Here is a 21,115-nt window from a genome sequence, read left to right on the forward strand (position 1 = left end):
AAAGACAACATTATTTTCTCAGCCAAAACTTCCTCACCAGGCCTTCCACATCCTGCAGATTCCTAAAACTAGAAAAGGATTAAGACATTACCAGAGTCAGAAGAAACACTTTAGTCTTTCCAAAATAAAAGCTTCCCTTTCCCTTTAGCCTTCACATATGCATAGCGGCATACATACTACCACAGTCATTCTATGTCTCATAGATAAGTAGTACTACAGAACTTTTAAAAATGTAATGAACTGCTGCAACACCCACCTGTGGGCCCTGAACCAAGTTAAACACAGCACAGAGAATCAACACATTTGAAAAAGGGAACATGCTATATTATTACAATAGCTCTTTGGAACCGCTAAGTTATCAGAATTTGAACCTTATGCTTTCTTATTTCTCCCATACATTCTCCAATACCCATTTACATTAAAAAAATTTTAAAAGTCTGTATGTTATTTCACATACAGACATGCAACAAGGTGAGAGACCAAAGTCCCAGCATTCATTCTCTGGTCATCATTCTAGACCAAAGCAACCAGAGCCATTTCAAATGCTGCTTCACAAGCGAAAGGACTATGTAACTGAGTGCCCTAACCCCAGAAATAAGTCTTGTAAGTTCATTTAAAAGCTTTTCACTACTTCTTGCATTAGATATATTTTCATTGCCATTTGAAATTCAAACAATAATGGGGCTTTCACTGTCACTTCAGATTCAAGCAATAACTGGACTTGCTCAAATATCTGAAGCAGTTTGGTCATGACACAGAACACAGCTCTGAAGAGGTAAGCTTGATAAACCAACCTTAGTCTTAAGTTGACAGAGTCTCCAAAATAAAGATAACCAAAATTGGCAAATAAGAATAACTACATGTTTTTTAAAATTAGCCAAGAAAGTACCTTCAAACAGTAAACAAGGAAAAAGCGGTAAAAAGGAAAAATCCTTCGTTCAGCTAAATCACAGCCTCTACAAAAAAATTCCTCAAGTCCTATGTTTTTCAGTTACACTGTTCTGTAATGAATGTCGTTAAGATGAAAGTTTAACCTAAACATAACTATTTTCTACAGTCTTACATAAGTCACCTCAATCTTCTATAAAAAGGGGCATTTCAGGGAGAAACAGGAATGAGCCCCCATAAAATCCCTACTTTCCTTAAAAAAGGGAAACAGCTACCTACAAAGATCAAGGTCCAGGCTCTGTATCAAATCTCCTACCCTGCCATGCAGTTCCAACTCCAATCCATTAATAAGACATTAGATCTAACATAACCAAACTACTAAAACTGCCAGATTAGATGAACACTTGCTTGGAATTAAGAAACAAGTCAGCTTCAGTTCTGTGACCTAGCTACATAAATAGGAAGAACAAACACTCCCAATGAAACTGGTGGAAAAGGAATGATTTAGTCTATGAAATCTTCATGAAGTCAAGATCGTTAAGATGACAGTCACAACCCATAACTCTATGCTGTTAGGCATACAAAAATTACTTGTATTGATGTTCTTGTTTTATGTTGCAACTTTGATAAATTGATGCATCAGAGAAATGAGAAAATGGAATATTTTTGTGAATACACGACAATACATTTTGCCAAGAATAGGAAACTAATTCAGAGGAAGGTTTTTTTTGTTTTGTTTTCCAACACAAAAGCTCCTGCATGTACACAGGAATTGCTGTTAAGAACACAAGACTTCACACTGGATACAGATCAAATCTTATCTTTCCAGTGTTGGGGCAGAGTTCTTTGAGACATATACAAGTTTTTGTGTTCAAGTGTTCCCCTGTTTCTTAAGCTGCAAACTATATTAGAAGAATTTTTGTTGTTGAAAGGCCTAACTTTACATTTACATTCAAAAAAGAAAATCTGACTATTCATCCTCTTCCTCACTACTCACCTTTCATCTTGCTAATCTTGTAATTTCAGTTTCATTAGTCTAGTTGCTGCGATGGAAAGGGAAGGTAATTCTAATTAACAAACTAGCTAAGGCTCTTTAAGTGTTTTGAGATTCTTTTGTACATCAGAAACGCAAAAAGGAGGAAGGATGGAGTTTTGCCTTGTATTACATTTTTTGCACTTCAAAAGCAACATAAAAATGGAAAATGCCTGTGCTTTCCCATAAGTTCAGAGTTTTCCTAAAGAGAGATATGCTAATTATTTAAGTCAACAAAAATATCCGGACTGCACATAAGGGTTGATTTTACATTTTAAACACTCACAGGCCTTCAAGACACACCCCCCCCCCTCCTGACTGCTGATCTTAGACACTATAGCAACAAGTGAACATTTGTTCTGAAGGAATGTGGAGTATGCAACTGGGGGAGGGGTAGTACTATCAGCCACAAACTTATCTGCTGGTCCACTAAGTTATTATTTAACTTCAATCTTCCCTGAAACTGAAGAAAAAGCATTTACTATCCAACGTTAACAATCTGCATAACAGGCAGCTTACACTTTGACTATGAAGAGCACAGCTTTGCCTGAACTGAACTTCAAGAGGAGGTTGGTTTTTTCCCCTCCGCTTGTTCAGAGTACTGGAAAACAGCAGAATTGTTCCATGACTGCAGATTAATTAAGCAGTGCTCTAATATTGCAAACCTGTAAAGCAAAAGAAAATGCCCAGCTCCTCTGGCTCTGGTCACAGCATCTGAAAGTCCAAGACTCCCTAACAAAAGTGTGCAAGATGGCAGACTTGTAGAAAACAGGAAGCTTGGGCAAAACAGGTTGTGGAATGGTCTGGAGTGAAATGGAAAGAAAGGTGGAAAGTTCTCTCTCCCAGCTTTTCCTGGGGAAAAGCATAGTCCGTAGCTACGACTGTCTCCCATAAACTTTGACTGTAAACTACTTTTTGTTGGATTGTTGTGGGCTTGCCTTCATTCAGGCTTCACTAGTTCCTTTATGGACAGGGTTCTCTGGAGTACATCAAACTTCTGCTTTCTTTGCAGAACTTCTCAGGTTTGAGGAATTTGACACTGGACAGGAACAGGACTCACTGGCAGGGATCTCAGTGCTTTCTGCTCCTGAGAGAGACCAGGAAGAAAGGATAGTGTGAAACTAAGGGAAGCATGACCAGGAGGCCTCTGGCTTGCTGTGATCCTAGAGCTCAACTAACTGAAGCAGTTTACACGCCTGTATTTTTTTCTCCTCTCAGTTTTGCCACAAAAAGCATCAGAAGCTGTTAAAAAAAAAATAATCGCTACTATTAGCTTTGGGTTCTTAGCAATAATTTTACTTGTTAAAAAAATTTAAGGAAGTCTTGACTTTGTTCTTCTCCTTGTTCACATCCTTTACATCTCTTAGCTTGAAAGACTATTTCACACTTGTCAAAGAACAGTTTCAATTTCAGATTGACAGAACCAGTATTTAGAAGTGACTACCACTTGGAAGTATGTGAAAGGGTGTACTAAGGAATTTCCAGGTCAGAAAGACTGGAAGCACATAGGTCTTTGCATATGAGAAGCAGGTTTTAGGAAGGCAAGTTTAAAAGATGACTGTCAAATTCAAATATGCCAAAAGCTGATTAATTTGCCATTGCTGTTCTCCCCACTCCCCGCCCCCTGCCTCCCCCTGCTTACATATACTTCTGTCAAACTTAGCATTCAATAGAGGAGACAAAAGAGTTGGTACAGGGTTTAGCAGTGTATGCTGCAATGCCAGGGGGGAGTGCCACACCAAATCTGCCCAGACCCTCACAGTCTTGTTCCACTTTAACCTCTGGCCACTCGTTCCTTTGCCAGCTGCCTACTCCCTCTTTTGCTGGTACTCCGTACAACCTTATAGTCAGCTCATGGAACTGATCTGGCTGAAAACTAGTCCCTTTCTTCCTAGAATCTGGCCTCAAAACTAGCTTGCTATGCAGTCACCAGAGAACTACTGCCAGTGCCAGGAAGAAGTGGTGAGATCACAGCAGCTCACACTTAAGTTTCTTCTCTAAGCTACTGTGGAAATACGCTATTAGCATGGTTTAAAACTGAGCCCTAAACATAACAACCTTTAGAATAAGAAAACAATAATTTTAGATGCATCTTGTAGATTTTCAACAGTTACAGAATTGTACCATCAATTCAGCTGTTAGTGGTGAAGAAAAACCTGTAATTTCTGCAGGAGCACCTTCAGAAGTTACTCCTTCCAGCTGCCTTACACCTGCCCTAGTCTGGTTTAGTCCTGGCTTCCCTGCTACCATGGCTCACAAGGTCACTTCTGCCAACTCTGCTATGGGAACAGTAACATCCAAAGCAGCAAATACAAATCGTCAGAATTCACCTCTTAACACCTTATTTGGTTCAGCAAGAGGATGAACAATGTTATTACAGGCTAATACATTTAAAATATGCAGTTAGTTCTTTGTGGACCAAGTTTGAGTAGAGCTATAAAGTACAAAGAAGGTCATATTTTAATAATAAGTTACAGAATTATTCTTCAGATATTACAAGTATATAATACTTCCGTAGATCCTGGAAGTGATTAACATTAAAATTCCACTTCAGACTATTTGTCAACATTCTCAAATGTTGTAATTGGATTTATTATCTACTAGACAGTTTGTTTTCCCCTTTTTTTGTACTACATGGAATAAAAGAAACAATGTGCTATGCTTTACATGAATTCCTCTGCCTTTTCCCGAGGATTCCTGAAGGTCATTTAATCAATTCAGAAGCAGATTGTTTACGCATTTGATAATCACTATGTTCTCACAGTCCCCAAAAGTTAGCTGCCCTAACAGCATTTTACTTTCCCTTCTCCCATAAAGGTTTTTTATTTAGGACACAAAAACTATCAAACAAAAAAACCAGCATCATCTTCCACAAATATTTTAAAGAAATCAGTCCAACCTCCCTCAAAATAAAAAAAACCCCAAACATTCCTTCCAGAGACTGTTGCAAAAAAAAGGTAAACATTTTATCAGATCCTTGTTTAGAGCAATTTGCCCACCTACCAAGCATTCATACTATGAGGTGTCATTAGACAGGTAAATACATCAATTTAAGGTGTATCAAAGACAGCACCTTTCATTGAGAAACATCAAAATTGGAAGAAAGAACAAACAGCAAAATTACACCTAGTATTATAAATTATCATAATTTCAATCTGTAATCTTCACTGCAATAGCTAATGAACTTCAAATTTCCCTAGCAAAATAGGACTAACTGACTTTCAAAAAATACTGCCTCAGAAAAAGACATTAATGTTTTACATTATAAGAAAATAAAGAAATAAAAATCAAATGCTAAAAATACTACAGTGCCTTAATCGTACTAAAAATACTAAAAATGCACATAATGTCAAGCCTGGAAGGGCTGAAGAGAAATCATTCATCTTTGACCCTCAGGCACTATATTCAGTAGACAGCTTCTGGCTTTTAGTGTAGCATGTGATTAATACCAATCTCCGTGGTGTTAAAACAAGGTTTTGAAGTCGCTAGAGATTATAAGTTCCTTATTTTGAGGAAACTATTTAACTTGACACACCTTTAAAATTGTCCCACTGGGCTGAATATCTTATCCTTCAAAAATAAGGACCTGATAGGTTTCAAGTTAGGTAGCATTCCTGATTCTTTTGAAAGTATTGGTGCTAGTGTAAAGAGGATGCAGACATTCCTGACCAGGCCATCCAGCTTCACCAGTATTTTCACCTCTGCTTCAGTTTTAAAAAAAAAAAAAAAAAACCAAACTCTAACAAACCAGACAGCAAAATCTGATCCTCAAAGAGAAATATGTGATGAAAGGTAAGAACTTTATCTTGCTATTCTGTTTTCCAAGATATCTGGAAAAAAGGGTATATTAACATTTTAGAATAAGCTACAATTTACATTAGTTGAAGATAGGATGAATTTGAGGAAAAAAGTTTTTGCTCATGCAGAATTACCCACATGAAGCACGCAATATCGCACTTTGAAGATTACTTCAAAGTTTGTGATAAAGCAAGCAATAATTCCAAAATATATTCTGAAATACAGTCAAGAAGATTATATATTAAAGTGTAAAGTATAATTACTCCGGCACTTTCAAACCACATGCAAATTTTACCCTTACAGCTATTCATAATGAAACACAATATTTCCCACAGTCCCAAGGGCAGACCTTACAGTAGGAAGCATACATTCCATTCCTTAAAAAAAATAAATAGCAAATGTCACAAAACTAGTCACTAACTATCTTCAGACTAGGGAAACAGGAATGTTTCCCCCATCTCTGATGTGATACAAGTAAAAGCTACTATTTACTGTTTAAAAGTGAAACACTTAGTAAAGTATCTTCTAATTAGGAACTCAGACTGTGTCCTAAATATTCTTTTGTGTGGTCCTTTTAAACCTGAGTAAATGAATCTCATTTGAGCAAAGACCACACAGTGGCATCATTTGCTTAAAGCAGCAGTAGAATTTATTATATGCAGTAACAGCACAGACTGTAGTGTCACCAGTCTCATACATAAATACCTATTCTTAAATAAATTCTCAACTTTGCATATCTATGCAATAAGCAATACTATTTTTTAACTGATAAATTCTCTAATAGAAGTTTGTAAGAGGTAGGTCCTACATGTTTTGTCCCAATAAGTGGCTTACATACTTTCTGTACAACTTCTATGAGGTATAGGCATCCTTACATTTTGAAAAGATCGGACAGTATATAGCAGTTACCCCGTATCTCCTATTCTCCAAAAGAATATATTATGCATGTAGAAGCCACCCAGCCTCAAAATTCAACAGCGCTTACTTGCAGATGCATTAAACCCATTCTTTGGGACAAGAATTAACCTCTTCAAGTTACAGGATTTACCTTAAGTATACCTCACACACTTCAAATTCTCAAATATTTTCAATGCTGTGGTCAGGTTGTTAAGCCCTCAGCAGGTCTCCGTGGGAGGCAAATAGCTTCTCAGTTCCTAAAACATTCTCTATCATGGAAAGTTACTTCTCTTCTTGAGTGCCACTACCTCAGAAGATAACAGACAGCTCCAGCCTTTAGATTGTGCTTCACTGTATGCCCTACCTTTTCAAAGAGGAGTGCAAGTTGAAGGCAATAATTAGGTTCTCACGCTCTCAACTGATAGCTGAAAAGTTACTATTGGAACTCAAAACAAAGAGAAAATTCACCAGTTTTCAAGCCATTATGTCTTAACAGTTTGTACTTATGATGTACATTAAAACTGAAAGAAAACTAAACCTGGGGTACATCAAGAATACAGAATGCCATCAATAAAACTGAAAATTCAAATGAACAGTCTTAAGAATAGCACAGATTGCAGGTAATAATCTGAGTCTTCCAGGTATTAATGCAACATATACTCAAGTTTGACCTTGCAGGCAGGGATTTCTGAGGAACTGTTTTCATTTTCTTCTTATCAGAAAGAAAAGAAAAGTGACTTATTTTGAGTGTCCTCAATATATTTCAATTATCTCTGACCTCATAAAATACAAATGCTACAAATGAAGACGACCTTTCAGTTCAAACACAAAAAGATGATAATGTAACTATCCTTACTAATACCAGCCATAAGACACAATCTCACTCATCTGGAAATTTAACTGAAGACTGGACCAAGAGACTGATGCACTAACTGTTTGTGCAGTTCAACCACTACAGGTTCAGCCTGTCATCAAGTAGAATTAAATAAGTTTCTTGTGAAACAGCACTGAATTAATTGACCTAGGTCCAAAAAATGCCCAGACCTCTTCTTTAATGAAGATGTTAGTAAAGTATCTTGATCCTATGCCTCAAGTTGGATCGCTAATAACAGATCTAGTGAGTACAATGCTTAGATTCAAAAGGGAATTAAAAAAAAAGACAGCAAGAACTGAAGCGTATGGAACACATGGTATTTCACTCAACACAAGGGGCAACTGCAGCTCCCTCGTGTCCAAACAGCTGACAAACTTTTCAACTCTACAGTAATATTCAGAGGGTTTTTTTGTTTGTGGGTTTAAGGTGGTGGGCTTTTTCGGGGGGGGGGGGGGGGGGGGGGGGAAGATGCGGAGGGCGGGGTGGCGTTTTGTTTTTTCATGTGAAGTATCATTAAGAAACAAGTTTCCTACTTGGTGCCAGCAAGGAGATTCCAAGTTTTTTAGATTTCAGTTTATACAACAAACATTTTTGGGTGAGAATCTGAAAATAATCAAGTGAATTACAATGCTGGGTTTACCTTTGTTGAAAAGTAATATCCAAAATCTATTCAGCATTATGACAATGAGACTACTGTAAGAAATGAAATTATGTTAGCACAAGTAATACAAAGAGAAATAGCCTTGAAATCTACAGGAAATGTTAGCTATATAACACTCTCCCCTTAAAAGAGATGTCAACTTATTCTTCATGTTATATATTGACTTGCATTGGTACCATACAAAACACAAGTACAAGTCTATAATCCAAAGGCACTTATGATCTAGTTTAGACACGAATACATGTTATAATCCAAAATAGCTTAGATTTTTCATCCAAGATAGTATCACTACATCAGGAGAATATTAAGTGAACCACGGGTGAATAACTGCAAGGCTCTTCCAAGACAGTTCAGATAACACAAGCAGGGAATACAACCATCAGTCAGTACGAAATTTAAGGCATGCACCCACTGGAATCAGCCTACCTACTGATGCAGACCCCAGCAGTGGAATGGCCAGCCCTGGCGAACAAGGAGCCACGTGCTCAAGAGTGAAGTTACCATGCATAGAAAGGAGTTTTTAGACAAATCTGCCAATCTGAAAGTGGCAATACTATGACTAGCAGTAGATGTAGAAGCTAACTGAGGGAATAGTGGTTAGAGGCTGAACGACCCACAGTAGACTCTAGGAACACTTACCAGGCAAATACAAGAGCTCACTGATGCAAATGTGTTGCACCACTTACATTTGCCACTTGTGAACTACCTGAAGATGTATGCAGCATATACACATCAAAATAATTTCTCTTCTGTAGCTAGTAGCAGAATTTATTTTTAGTTCTTATTTCATAAACTTTAGAGCAAAGTTTTACTATTCAACAAGATCTACATCAAGTCAATAGATTAATGCTGTCCAAAGAGGAAGAAATTAATTTCCTATCCCTGCAATTGATCCCACCTTGGAATTCACGTAACTAATTTCAGTAGGTGAAAGCTGCAAGCATTATGAGCCAGAATTTTATGTGTAAGAAGTCTGTTCAATCACCTTAGTAAGTATTTGTTAATTTTTGGACAGACAACTGTAAACATTTCCAAAGATAAATAAGATGGAAAAATCCAATCCAAACTACGCAGCTTCCAGGAGGTTGTCTCCAGCCAGCAGTAAGCAAGCCCAATATTACAGAACTCAATATATTATGAGATTTTGGGGACAGAGGTCAAAAAGAACACTCCCAACTGTGGAAAAGAAACATCTCTCCTTTATAAATTAACAATCCTTTAAATGTACAACACTGTTTCACAAATTAATTTCACAATGTAGTATAAAACAAGACCACAACTCCCGTCTTCCATGTTAGTTTTTTGGATCTTCGGAGTCCAAAGTTTTAAACTCAACATTAATTAACAACTGCTGCGTGGCAGCTGGAACACTTCAGTATTTTGATAGTCCTTTCCAATGCCCATTACAGTGTCAGTAGGCACCAGACACCCCACCTCACAAATAACTCCGCTCATCCTGTGTGCTCAGCAAAATCACTTGACATGAAGTGATCACTAGTCTCAAATTATTGCTCTGTTAATATTTGTTCACACCTTTTGGTAGAGCTATTTCAGCTGTGTGCAGACTCACTTGAAACACAGAGGTGACTGCAAATCATCAGCACTCAGGACATCTTATACGAAACTGCTCTGGATGTCATTTCAGCTATTAACATGATAACATTTCTGTAGAAGTTCGATAAAAGCTTTCCTGCTATGATGACCAAAAATGGACTAATACCATTTCCCTAAAGGAACAGGAACACACAATAATGCACACTCCTCATAAGCAAGAAAATTTGCAGTTTCCACCTGCTGGCAGAAGATGGTAAATACTTATCTTGTAGAGGAAGAAAGTGCGAAGAGTTACATTCTACCTTAAAACTCAAACTACTAGCATGTAAGACTTTCAAAAACCAAACCAAAACAGCCTAGAAAACTGAGACATCACCAAAATATTAACACAATTCTTTGGAATTACAAAAAACATTCAGGTGGTTGAAAACTAATCAGTTGATGGTCTCCCTAACTTTTAGCATCAGCCTAGACAGCCTGCTAAAAGCCTATTTTCCCTTGTTATGATTATGAAACAGATTGCACAGTGTTCTGATGAGGAAATACAGAACCCAAATAACCACCATTTCCCGTAATCATCATGCTGGGGGAGGGGGAGAAAGGGACGATAAAGGGGGAAGGTAAAGGGCAAGGGGGAATAACCATAGTAAATACTAGTTGAAAACATACGAATGGAGTTGTGAGAGTTTCAGAAAACCTAAGAATTAAGAATAAAGAAAAACTGACACACCTTCTGAAAGAATGGCTTCCTTCAAATAGAGTAGCACATCTGCAAATTTTCTGACATCATTCACCAGTTGCATGATATATTCTGGATCCACAACAGGATTATCATAGCAGTCAGAGTTGGAGCTAATGCTGCTCAGAGAGCTGCTCTTGGTGCTGCGCCCCATTCCCCAATTTCCTGAATTAGAGATGGTGAAGAAGTTGGAGGTAGACAGTCGGGCTAATCCCAAACCACGCTTGTTACTTCCACCGTTCTGTCGCAACATCCCAGCAGCCGCTGTGCTTATAGTGCTCTCGCAGTTAACACTCAGTGTTGCTTAATGTCCATTTGACAAGCCAAAGATGAAACCCTTAAAAATTGGGAGGGGGGAAGGAGGTGGAGGAGAAGGAAAAATGCTGATTAGTACAGAAATATATGTGAAGTAATACTTTTGTACTGACAAGATCCAAAACTTCTTTCAAGATGATACTGCTTTATATTACAATGCTTAACTGAAGTATTACAAAGGTTTTTGACTGTTTGAAGTTATTTTAATTTGTACAGCAGATACAGTGTTGCATAAAAATCAGTGGCATGCAGAAATTATTTCAAAAGCTAATTATGATGCATGCTTATTTCATGAGAAAAGTTTCTTCCCTGAATATTTATTATTGAAACCTTAAGAATCAAGTTCTTTACACTTACCCTGAGACCTGTTCTTTACCACGAAATGTTACTACAACTGAATACAACTGCAAAAAACACTTGATGTGATATAGACCATGAGCAACATCCCCACTTGCATCAACCACCAAGCTGTGTTCAGCATCCTGTCTCTTAAGATAACAGACAGCCTTGATCTGATAGGATGAATTTTCTTTGTGTAGATTGTGCCGAGGCAGAAACCGTGGCCTCTCACAGTTCGTCTCAGAATATAAAAAACATCCTGAAAGAAGTTATGTGGCCTTTTCAGCCTGCTATCTTTTAGTATGAGAGGCAATCAAAGGAAAGACATAGAAAAGTGAAGAAATTTAAGAAGTTTTAGTATCAAAGTTTATCTGCAAGTCTCAGTGCAGTTATCTTGAAGGGCATTGCTCTGCTTTAGTACACTTTAAAAGTTCCACCATAAAAAGGCACAAATTTGGGGGAGATTATATTGGTATAACTAAGCAACTACCTGCATTCCTTTCATTTAGGAAAAACGGAATGCTACTGCAAATTTCCCCATGTCAGGTTAAGCGATTCATTTCAGAGCAGCAAACTCCAGGTGGCGGAGTCAGGTATGGTTCCAGCAGCTCGCACAATGCCTGCTATTATTCTCTCAACACCAGGAGAAATTCTCAATGTTTACACTATATGGTAAACACTACAGGGAAAAAAAAACAAATTGGAACATGACAGCTAAAAAGTTAACATGGGTTGCAGACATATCTGCAGCAAAATCTCAAATTCAACTATTTTAGCTAAAAATAAAAGTTATTACAATCTAAAAATGCAGGTTGAAACGGGTTATCCTGCATATGTTTGTACTTGGTTAGACCAACTGAAGAAGTAGCACCTTTAACATTTTGCACATTCCCACTATGTATTTCAACAGGCATTATTCTAATGCATTTCAATTATTTTTCCATTAATTCTGCTCGATTGCTCTTTGCAATTTAAAAATATCAGAGGAAATGTGGTCAAAGCAGTTGTTTTTGTAATTAATCCGACAGGCCTTCCAGGGAGTGTGCGCTGGGTGGAGGGGGAAGAAAACTTCAGAATTTAACACAAATTAACTGCTCTAATTTCTGTTTACTGTTTAAAGTCAGTACCTATAAGAATACACATGAGACTATACAAATAATGCAGATAATTAAGCAATTCCAAACACCTCAAGTAGATTGAAGCGAGGTTTACATTTAACATTAAACATAATATTTAAGCAAGTTTCTTCTGTTCCCACATATAATTCTCATGGCTACAAAGCTACTCTGCAATTCTGCTTTGCAATTACAGAAAAAAAGCCACATAACCTTCTCTCCTTTTAACAAGCGTGACATCTATTTATATCGAGACAGAGATTTTCATATTATTTAAAAGACACGCCTCTTTTAAGTCTGGCCAGCTTCAGAGTCAACTTTAAGTAGCATGATGTGTTAGACCTGTTCCCGTAGCAAGTCCATGCTTTTAAAGCTGTGTTATTTTAGAGATATGTTGCATTTTTTTTTATTCAGACGAGCAACAGGTAATATAATAATGCCACCACTTTGAAAATTATAAAAGTGATGACAAAGTGTTTCCGAATGGGAAAAACTTGAGAGAAACTTTTGCTGTAAAGTAGCACCAAACTGAACAGTTTAGTACAAGTCACCTTTTCCTCGTAAATATTAGCCCTTAAGTCTGCTCCTTCTGCGTTACAAGGCCGATGGGGAAAAGTCTCCCTCACAGAACACATGCCTTTCATTATTGAGAAGTGTTTCATATTTCTTCAGGAGACTCTGGCTTTGAAAACGAAAAGCGTCCACCAGCTTTTCTATAAACGCCTCCAGACTCCTCTGGTTAAGAGCGAGCCATTGCCAGTACCGACGGAAAAAGGAAAAAAATGAAGCGCCAGATATTTCAGAAATTTGCTCTCCCAGCACAATTTCTCCGGTAGGGAGGGAAAAAAAAAAAGGAAAAAGGAAAAAAAAGAGAAGACGCTCCCGAAGGGGCCACGTCGCTCGGCCGCTGCCAGTCCCCTGGCCGAGGGCAGGGCCGCTCCCCGTGCCCCGGGCGGGGGTCGGCGCTCCGCCCTGCCCCCGCCGCGCATTCCTGGCGGCCCGCCGCCGCCAGACCGCACGTCCTCCGCGGCCAGGGATTCCCCCGCAGCCGCCCGGCCGCGGGGGGAGCGGCGGCGCGGCAGGTAGCGGGCAGAGGCCGCCAGGAGACCGCGTGAGGTGCGGGGCAGGGCGGAGGTCGGCCCTCGGCCCCCGCCCGGTACCGCTGCGGGGAGCCGCCGGGCGCGGAGATAGGCTCCGAGGGGCGAGACCCGCACCGGGGACCCGACGGGAGCGGAAGAGGGGCGCCGGGCCCCTCCAGCCGCCCCCGCTCCCCCGGCCACCCGCGGCTCCTCCCGGCGGCGACAAGCGACGCCCCCCACCCTCCCGCCGCGGCGCGTGCCACCTCCCCCGGCGGCGGCCCTTACCGGAGAGCGGCGGCCGAGCGCAGGCAGCAGCCGGGCCGCCGCGGGCCCTGCGCACTCCTGCCCCGCTGCCCATGGAGCGCCGTCCCCACAGCGCGGCCCGCGCCGCCGCCGCCGCCGCCCCCGGGCTCGCCGCCGCTCGCGGCACCGCCCCCTCACGCTCGCGGCCCGCCGTTGGCCGGCCGCGCGCCGCGGGGCGGGGCTCTGCGCGTGCCCCGCCCGGGGGCGGTGCCCGGCGATCCGACCCCACCCGCGGGCGCGCAGCAAGCGCGGGGCGCGCGGCGCGGCGTTGGGGAGCGGAGAGGCGCGCTCCGGTCGATAAGCCGAACAATGGCCGGGACACGGGAGACGGGAAGGGAGGATTCGCCCTCCCGCTCCCGCCGCATCGCCCTCGCTGCGCCGACAGCCAGCCGGGCGAGGAGCAGCTCACGACAGCTGCTCCCGCCGAACAACGCCCGCTCAGCCGCGGCGCTGTGCCGCGCCGCCGCTTCGGTGCAAGGCACCGTACCTCCTCCTGAAGGGAGCTCAGAACTGCCGGGCAAGTAGCGTGTGGGCATGCAAAGCTCGGAGAAGGGAGAGAGCCAGCGAGCGTGCTGCACAGAAACAACTGGTGTACACAAAACAAGCTTCAGAAGTGAGGAAGAGCCCAAATTCAGACTACCCGGTGTTTAGCAAACAGGATTTACTTTTTTAAGTGATTTGCCCAACAAGAAACAAAAACACTGTGGCAAAGGGGAGAATATATTTCTCATACTCAACCTCCCACGCCTTCTACTCCTGAATCTGGTATGTCATTCATTGTACAGCTTCCAGTATTGTTACAAGTGAGTAAGACATGTGCGTGCACAAACACACACTTTCTACTATACTCAGCTTGCTTTTATTTCTGGATGAGCTCTGCTGGCTACTTAAGGAAAATAAAAGCAGTAACAAAATGAAAATGTAACAATGTCAGATTATACCCCCAGGATGGGAGTGGATTCAGCTTCCCAGACAGCCCAAATTTTGGCATAATTTAACTTCTGAATTTAGCTGCATGTGCACATTTTTCTGGTTAAGAAGAAAAAGAAGTTGGAAAAGCGGAAGTTTGCAGCATCATGCAGAAACTCAAATAGTTCCCAGTAGCATCAGGACCTTTAGACCTCTGTACAGACTTTTGTTACATGAGCTCACAGTGACTGATGGCAGCAGTAGTTTTTCCATCTTCTAGAGGCAGGGACTACAAACCCACACTTTATTTCTCACTAATTAAAGGGCATTTAAATTCAGCAATCTTAGATCCGATGCCCAAGCTCTGGAATGGGACATACTTTCGATAACGTATCAAAGCCCTCAGCATCTAATTCTTAGCCCAGTCCCGCAACCCTGGCAGCTTCAGGCTTTACATCTTGAAATTCGCCATCCTTGCTCCAGTCTCCTTCTGCAGCCACTCCAGCACGCTACCCATTCAGGATTTTGTGTCAGAGCACCAACCTTCTCCTTGGTCCATTCTTTCTTTACATATATGCCATAATTTCTTCTGTTGGAAGAATTGTATTCCATTTCTGTTGGAATTCATAAAGCCTGAAACTAAGCAACCAAACTAAAAGAAGTTGTGACATTACTTACCTCTAGTGTCAATATTAAGCACTGTTCAATAACTTTTGTTTACCTTAAAAAAGTCCTAAATAATATATGATGTAAATTTAGAAATCCAGTAAATGGTTAAAAATTCTCCAAGTCTTCTAAGTACGGAGAAAAGCAAACAAAGAAAACAATGCCCTGAGCTTCAAAAGATTTTGATCATTCAGGTAATTGATCCAGCAGATGTCAAAATCAGGCCAGAGTAAACAATTGTAAACTAATTTAAGGTGAAAGCAAGGAACTATGGTAGGGAATGTGAGTTAAATAGTACAATCAACAATCACATCATCAGAAAAAGTATTAAAGGTTTATTGTGGGAAAAGTCACTGAAACCATTAGGCAAGTGTCCAATAGCAATAAAAAAGATAAACAAGAAATTCCACCTATACTTATCAATAGATAGAATACAAAGCAATGGCTACTATTTGGTCTGTCAAACCTTTGTTAGAAAGAAAAGCATAGAGCTACAGCAGACTCCCTCTCTTCCTTATAGACACTCTTTTTGAAAGCAGAAGTGGCTTTATCTTGCCATAATTACACCATTCCCAGCCACATTTTAGAAAATGCGAGGAGGAATAAACTCAGTTGTTCAAAGTACATACCCAGCTCTAGTCCTTTCACTGTTTCTGAAGTAGGCATGCGTCTCGTTATGCTTCAACCTCTCCATGCGTTAGTCTTCCCTCTCTCATCTCGGCTCCCACATAGGCTGACCTGTGTCTATACAAGAATTCAGCAAATTTTTTTTTGCGGATTGTTTATTTGCAAAAAAACCTGGTTCCAGATGTCAAACTGAAAGTGACAAAAAGTAGAAATACTAGGATTACATGTTTTTATGCTTCTGAAATACTTTGTTTCAGGCACTTTTGATTTAAACATAAAAGTGTTCTACATTGTGGGAGGCCTAGCTTCAAACATCTTTTGAAAAAAGGTTTTGAGCCCACATCTGCCACATTATGTGAATGTTAAGTGAAGTTCTGGGTTTTCCTCAAAGTAAAACAACAAACAATTGTCCTTTTTCATTTTGGTTGTTCAGAGCGTTTTTCCTCCCCATTTTCAGTTTGGCTGCCAAATTGAATACAGAGTCCTCTGCATTCCCCCTGAATCAAGACTAGCACAAAACAGCTGCAACCATGTCCCAGACTGTACAGTGTTGATTACCTCCTAAATTGCCTTGGAAAATATTACATGAAAGAGAAATGGAAAGAACAGATCTACCTTCAAGAAAATACCGCTTGCACGAAAGGCCAGGTCTATGTCACAGCTTGCAACTTCTGCTGCAGTAGATAAACTGGAAGGAGGATTGAGAGTCTGACAGCTGCCATGTTTTGGTCATCCTTTGCTACTCCACAGGGCTAATGCCCCTTTTTAGCCAAGTATAACCTACAGCATCACTAATGTGGGCTTCAGGGAAGCGACAGAAGTTGAGCAGGTGAAAGGTTGTTTAAAGTCACCTTTTTTCTGCACTTCATCCAACTATCATAGTTTGCTTGGAATGAACAATCAGTTCCTTCAACGAACAATCAGTTATTAGGCAAATAGTGAAGACCAGGGCAATAAAAATAGTACAGTGTCTCAACAATATATTCTCCAAGAAGAGACACCAAAATTGAATTTGTTTTCATTAAGAATGCTGAATTTTCCTGTGAGCAGCCACTGAAATCTCTAACTCATTAAAAGCCACTTGTGTCATTCTTTTAACAGTTTTTTTCCTGATAGAGCATGTGTACATAGTGAAATAAAAGGTATAGCACATCTCTTTTACAAAAAACCCCACAACAATCTATGGAATAAACTCCAAGTACCTGCTTCTTCTTTCTCAGTGTTGAACAGTACTTTACTCACACAGAAGTCCCTTTGAAATCCAAGGAAAAGCCTGCCTGATGAAAGCTGCTCTACACTGCAGCTTCCAATCACTGCTAAAAGAAGAAACATTTCCAGGTAGCAGCATTAATGTAACTAGAATTGGGAAAGTGACATTTGTTAAGAAATCACTTTCAAAATACTGTCTCTGTTCTATGTATCTGCAGAAGTGCCAAATATTCTAGAGTAGTTGGAAGACATAAATTATGAGTATATAACTCTTACTGCGAGCAGTAAGAGTTCAACACAGAGCTGGATATCTTACTATTGTTAACTTCCATGTCAGCAAGGGAAGCAACAGCTGAGGAGGGAACCCAATTCCAGCCACACACTGAGCATCACTATAAATAAAATTGAACAAATTACTTAGAGAGTTAACTTGGTAGAATTTTCCACCTTCTGCTTACATTCCAGTGAGCAGAATTCTGCTCTCAGAGAAGCATTTCCATAAACCATATCTTTCCAAGAATCTTATATAAGGCTCCTGCAAAAGGCCAACATCCTTTGTATATCAGAAAACAGTTCAAGAGTCAGCTCCTGTTAAAGTAAATAATGTGACATTTTTGGTAAAACAAAACCTTGCCCACAGCTACATTTTAAGTTTTAATGAACAGTCAATGAAGAACAGCTAGAACTCAAAATTATTTGTATAAAGTCTGGGAAAACTTAGAAAATTGTTCCCCCAGCCCCATTGCATCTACTGCTGGTTTATAAAAGAATTTATTTTTTCTCTCATGAGATCTCCATTTTGGCTGTAATAAATGCCACCCACCTACCTGAGAACCCATTAAGATACCCAGATTCATACGCACTTCCTAGAACACCCTACATTTCAGCCAGTGCACCAAATGCCCTTAGGGGAGCTACGTGGGTGAAACTGCAGCAGCCACTATGCACCGGAATGAACCTGCAGAGCCAACTGATAGAGAACAGAAACGCCCCATCTCCTGCAGACACGCTTCTCACCCAGGGATCAGCCATCCCTCTCTTCTCAGCCCCGATCTTCAAGGCAGACCACAAAACACTTCAAAAGATGAACAAGGGAAATGAAATTCATAGCTTTAGCAGGTATTAAGAACCGTATTTTTTGTTTAATGGCTCATTACAATTCACCCCCAAGATAATCCCTCCATGCTTCTTAACGTGATGAACGAGGCCTCTTTCTTTTCTATAGGAGATAATCACTTAATCACCTCTCCCCCTGCTAATAGTCCTCTTCTCCACATATCTCTCCTCTATTTCACAATTATTGACTGTTTTTTCTCTCAGATGATCTAGCTGATATTTGGCCTAATGCAGAGCAGTTATTCTCAAACGTGGTGCCCCAAAACTTGTTGGCTTTTTCTTTTCAATTATACCAACCGATCTAATTTAAAACTCTTTCCCTGGTCTTTCCTCTTTTTATATAACATCCTGCCCGGCTGAGGATGAGCTACATACCGTCATAAACTCAAAAATGATGCAAGGCTGGAAGCGTGATGTGAGAAATGCAACTGGACACAGAACAACTCCATTTGCTAATCCTCCAGGGAAAAGGATCGCCACTGGCACGGGCAGCACCCCATTTCTTAACTTTTAAAAAGCAGTTTCTTAAAAAACGTCCACCTAAACTAGCAATTGCAAAGGAGGACAGTGGGTGGTGAGGAATGAGAGGAAAGACTGCATGAAGGAAACAACTTCCAGAACCTTCGCAGCTTGCCAAACGCACTATTAACCAACAGTAATTACGGCACAGCGACCTGCTGCTTTGGGAGCCAGGAGGCCTGAAGCTAACCACCCTGCCTCAGTTAGCCCCACCTGCTGTACCAGTACCAGCTGGATTTAAGGGAGAGAAAGCCCGACAATTAAGGGTTAGCAGAGAAACAGGCTGTTTCTACAGGGAACAGGAGGTTTGGCTGGGAACTGCTTGTAGGTGGTATCTTGCCAAAGGCTGTCAGGCGGGCTGTTGGTTTGATGTGCTCTGGGTAGCAGGGTTACCGCCTGCCAGCTGAGGGAGAGGTGGTGAGCAAAGCTGTCGGTGCTGGATTTGCCTTGCAGGAGAAGGGAGTTGCGATGTAGGCTTTGTGTTTTGAATTAAGGGTTGGAAGTAGATTATAAGATACAGAGGCAGTGTTGCCCCGTTTCTGAAAGTCTTCTGGATGCCAGGCCTGCGGGGTGCTGCGGGGGCTCCTGCTGTCGCTGGGTTTCTTTCTCGCTGCCCTGGAGCATGCCAAAATCCTTCTAAAAGCGCTGACCATTGCTGCTCTCAGCTGTAAAGCAAAAATTCCTTTATATGTTCTTGATAGTTTTTAGTAGCTTAAGTGTTTGATAAATCAGATGAAAAACAGAAAAAAAAAGTGTGGCTAGAAACTTTTCCTTCCCTCCATCTGCAAATTTACTAACACGGAGTAAATCAATTCAAGGGTAGCAAACAAAACCCCTAATCCTCCATAGTTTCATGACTATTGTTAGAGAAAAATAGAGTGTAATTTAAACATATTTCTTTGCCAGAGAGAACAGTGTGTTTCAGGTTGGGAGAACAGGTAAGGTCTTTAAGTAGCAATCAAATGCACAACATGTGATTAAGTGGTTACTACTTCCAGATCCATGCTTTTTTCTCTTCCTTCCTTCTCCTGTCTCTGATGTTGTGGCATGATTGTCCAAATCCAGTCCTGACAAAATGATCCAGGTTAAAAGAACCCCTATGGTTAAAGGTCTTGCGGTTCACTGGGATCATTTTGCCAAGAGAGCAAGTACGACTTGCCTCGATGCTGGCAAACCTAAGCGTAATAGTTTGGGATGGGGTAGGAAGCTGCAACCTCACAACCTGCTTTAGGTGAAGCTGGAATAATTTTTCTCATTGTGGCTTAAGGTTTTCTGTGCTGGTCTCACAGACTCTATTTGGCTTCCATATGCGGTTTTGTTGCCAGGGATCATATTTTTGTATTGGAGCCTAGACAAATACAAGAGAGACTCAGCTAAAGATCAGCACTTCAGCTGTTGTACAGTTTGTGCAGGAAGAAACTGTTTCATATTCAGGTTTTTATGCCAATATATCTGTTTCAGATACAATGATGTATGTTTCCTGTTTTTTTTCCCCCACCTTGGGAGGAAAAAAAAGAAAGGAAAAAGAAAGAAAGGAAAAAAAAAAAAAAAAAGAGTTAAACCGAAACTATTCCCAGCTGCTTGCAATTATGTAGGCAAAAAACCTGCCTTATACTGCACTCATAACAAGATATGTTATTCTCAGTGTAGGTGTCCTCAGAAGAGTGTAAGTGAACTTTGTTTAATGGGTGTAGTTAAAGAATAAAGATGGCTGCTATCAGCTAGTAAGGACAATTGAGCTAATCATGGTGAATTTGAAGCACAGTGTGTGAAGACTACATGTGCTGTTTTAACAGTATATCTGAGCTGCGGCTAGGGGACCGCTCAGAGGTAGAGGAGGGAAAGGTGATGAACTGTGTTCTCCTGTGCATGACTAATGGTCAGTATTTGGTACTTCAGGACCAAAAAGGACTGGAAAATACAGGTTATTCTCATTATTACAGAGCAAGGTATACTTTACCTTTACTATAGCTCATAGGTAATTAAGCTCTATGCTAAAGTAGACCTATGTGATTATTCTGCTTTCTAACTACAGAGGCAGCATCTGACCATAATATTACCACGGCTAGGAAGACATAATCCAGCTATAATGTGTGGATGATCTGAAGTTTTACTGAATTTGATATGCTGGTCACATAACCTGAGGAATTATTTTTTGTACAAGGAGCTCATTCAGTGGTTTTCATCCTGGACTTTATAACTTGAATATCTCAGTCAAGTTCTTTCTAACATATTCTTACCAAATTAAGTATTACAGTCTGTTTTATGATACAGTAGTCTTAATCATCTGTATTAATTTAGATCTTTAAAATGACCTCCCACTTTATGGAACACTGGTGAGGTATATGCTAGAGGGTATAATATTGATAAAGTTGCTAAAGTGATTGCAATGTGTTCGTCGGTTTTGAAAGTACAGTGCTATTGCCTGCCTCTTTTGGTGTTAGTGAATTCAGATCAATATCCTGAGGCAATAT

At 40.5% G+C, this 21,115-nt stretch overlaps 1 protein-coding gene across 4 annotated transcripts in view; it reads right to left on the bottom strand.

Annotated features, from left to right (window-relative positions):
• ARHGAP29 (Rho GTPase activating protein 29) overlaps nt 1-13,697 on the bottom strand; it is a 55,131-nt gene extending 41,434 nt beyond the window's left edge. For all 4 annotated transcript variants that reach the window (XM_075156332.1, XM_075156333.1, XM_075156334.1 and 1 more), the window contains exons 1-2: nt 13,578-13,697; nt 10,436-10,781 (exon numbers count right to left, since the gene is read on the bottom strand). In XM_075156332.1, coding sequence (XP_075012433.1) covers nt 10,436-10,697 — 262 coding nt within the window. In that variant the 5' untranslated portion in view covers nt 10,698-10,781; nt 13,578-13,697. The remainder of the gene's footprint in view (nt 1-10,435; nt 10,782-13,577) is intronic.
• Nucleotides 13,698-21,115: the final 7,418 nt, after the last annotated feature.

The sequence above is a fragment of the Calonectris borealis genome, chromosome 8 (assembly GCF_964195595.1).
Source record: "Calonectris borealis chromosome 8, bCalBor7.hap1.2, whole genome shotgun sequence".
Classification (NCBI taxonomy): Eukaryota; Metazoa; Chordata; class Aves; order Procellariiformes; family Procellariidae; genus Calonectris; species Calonectris borealis.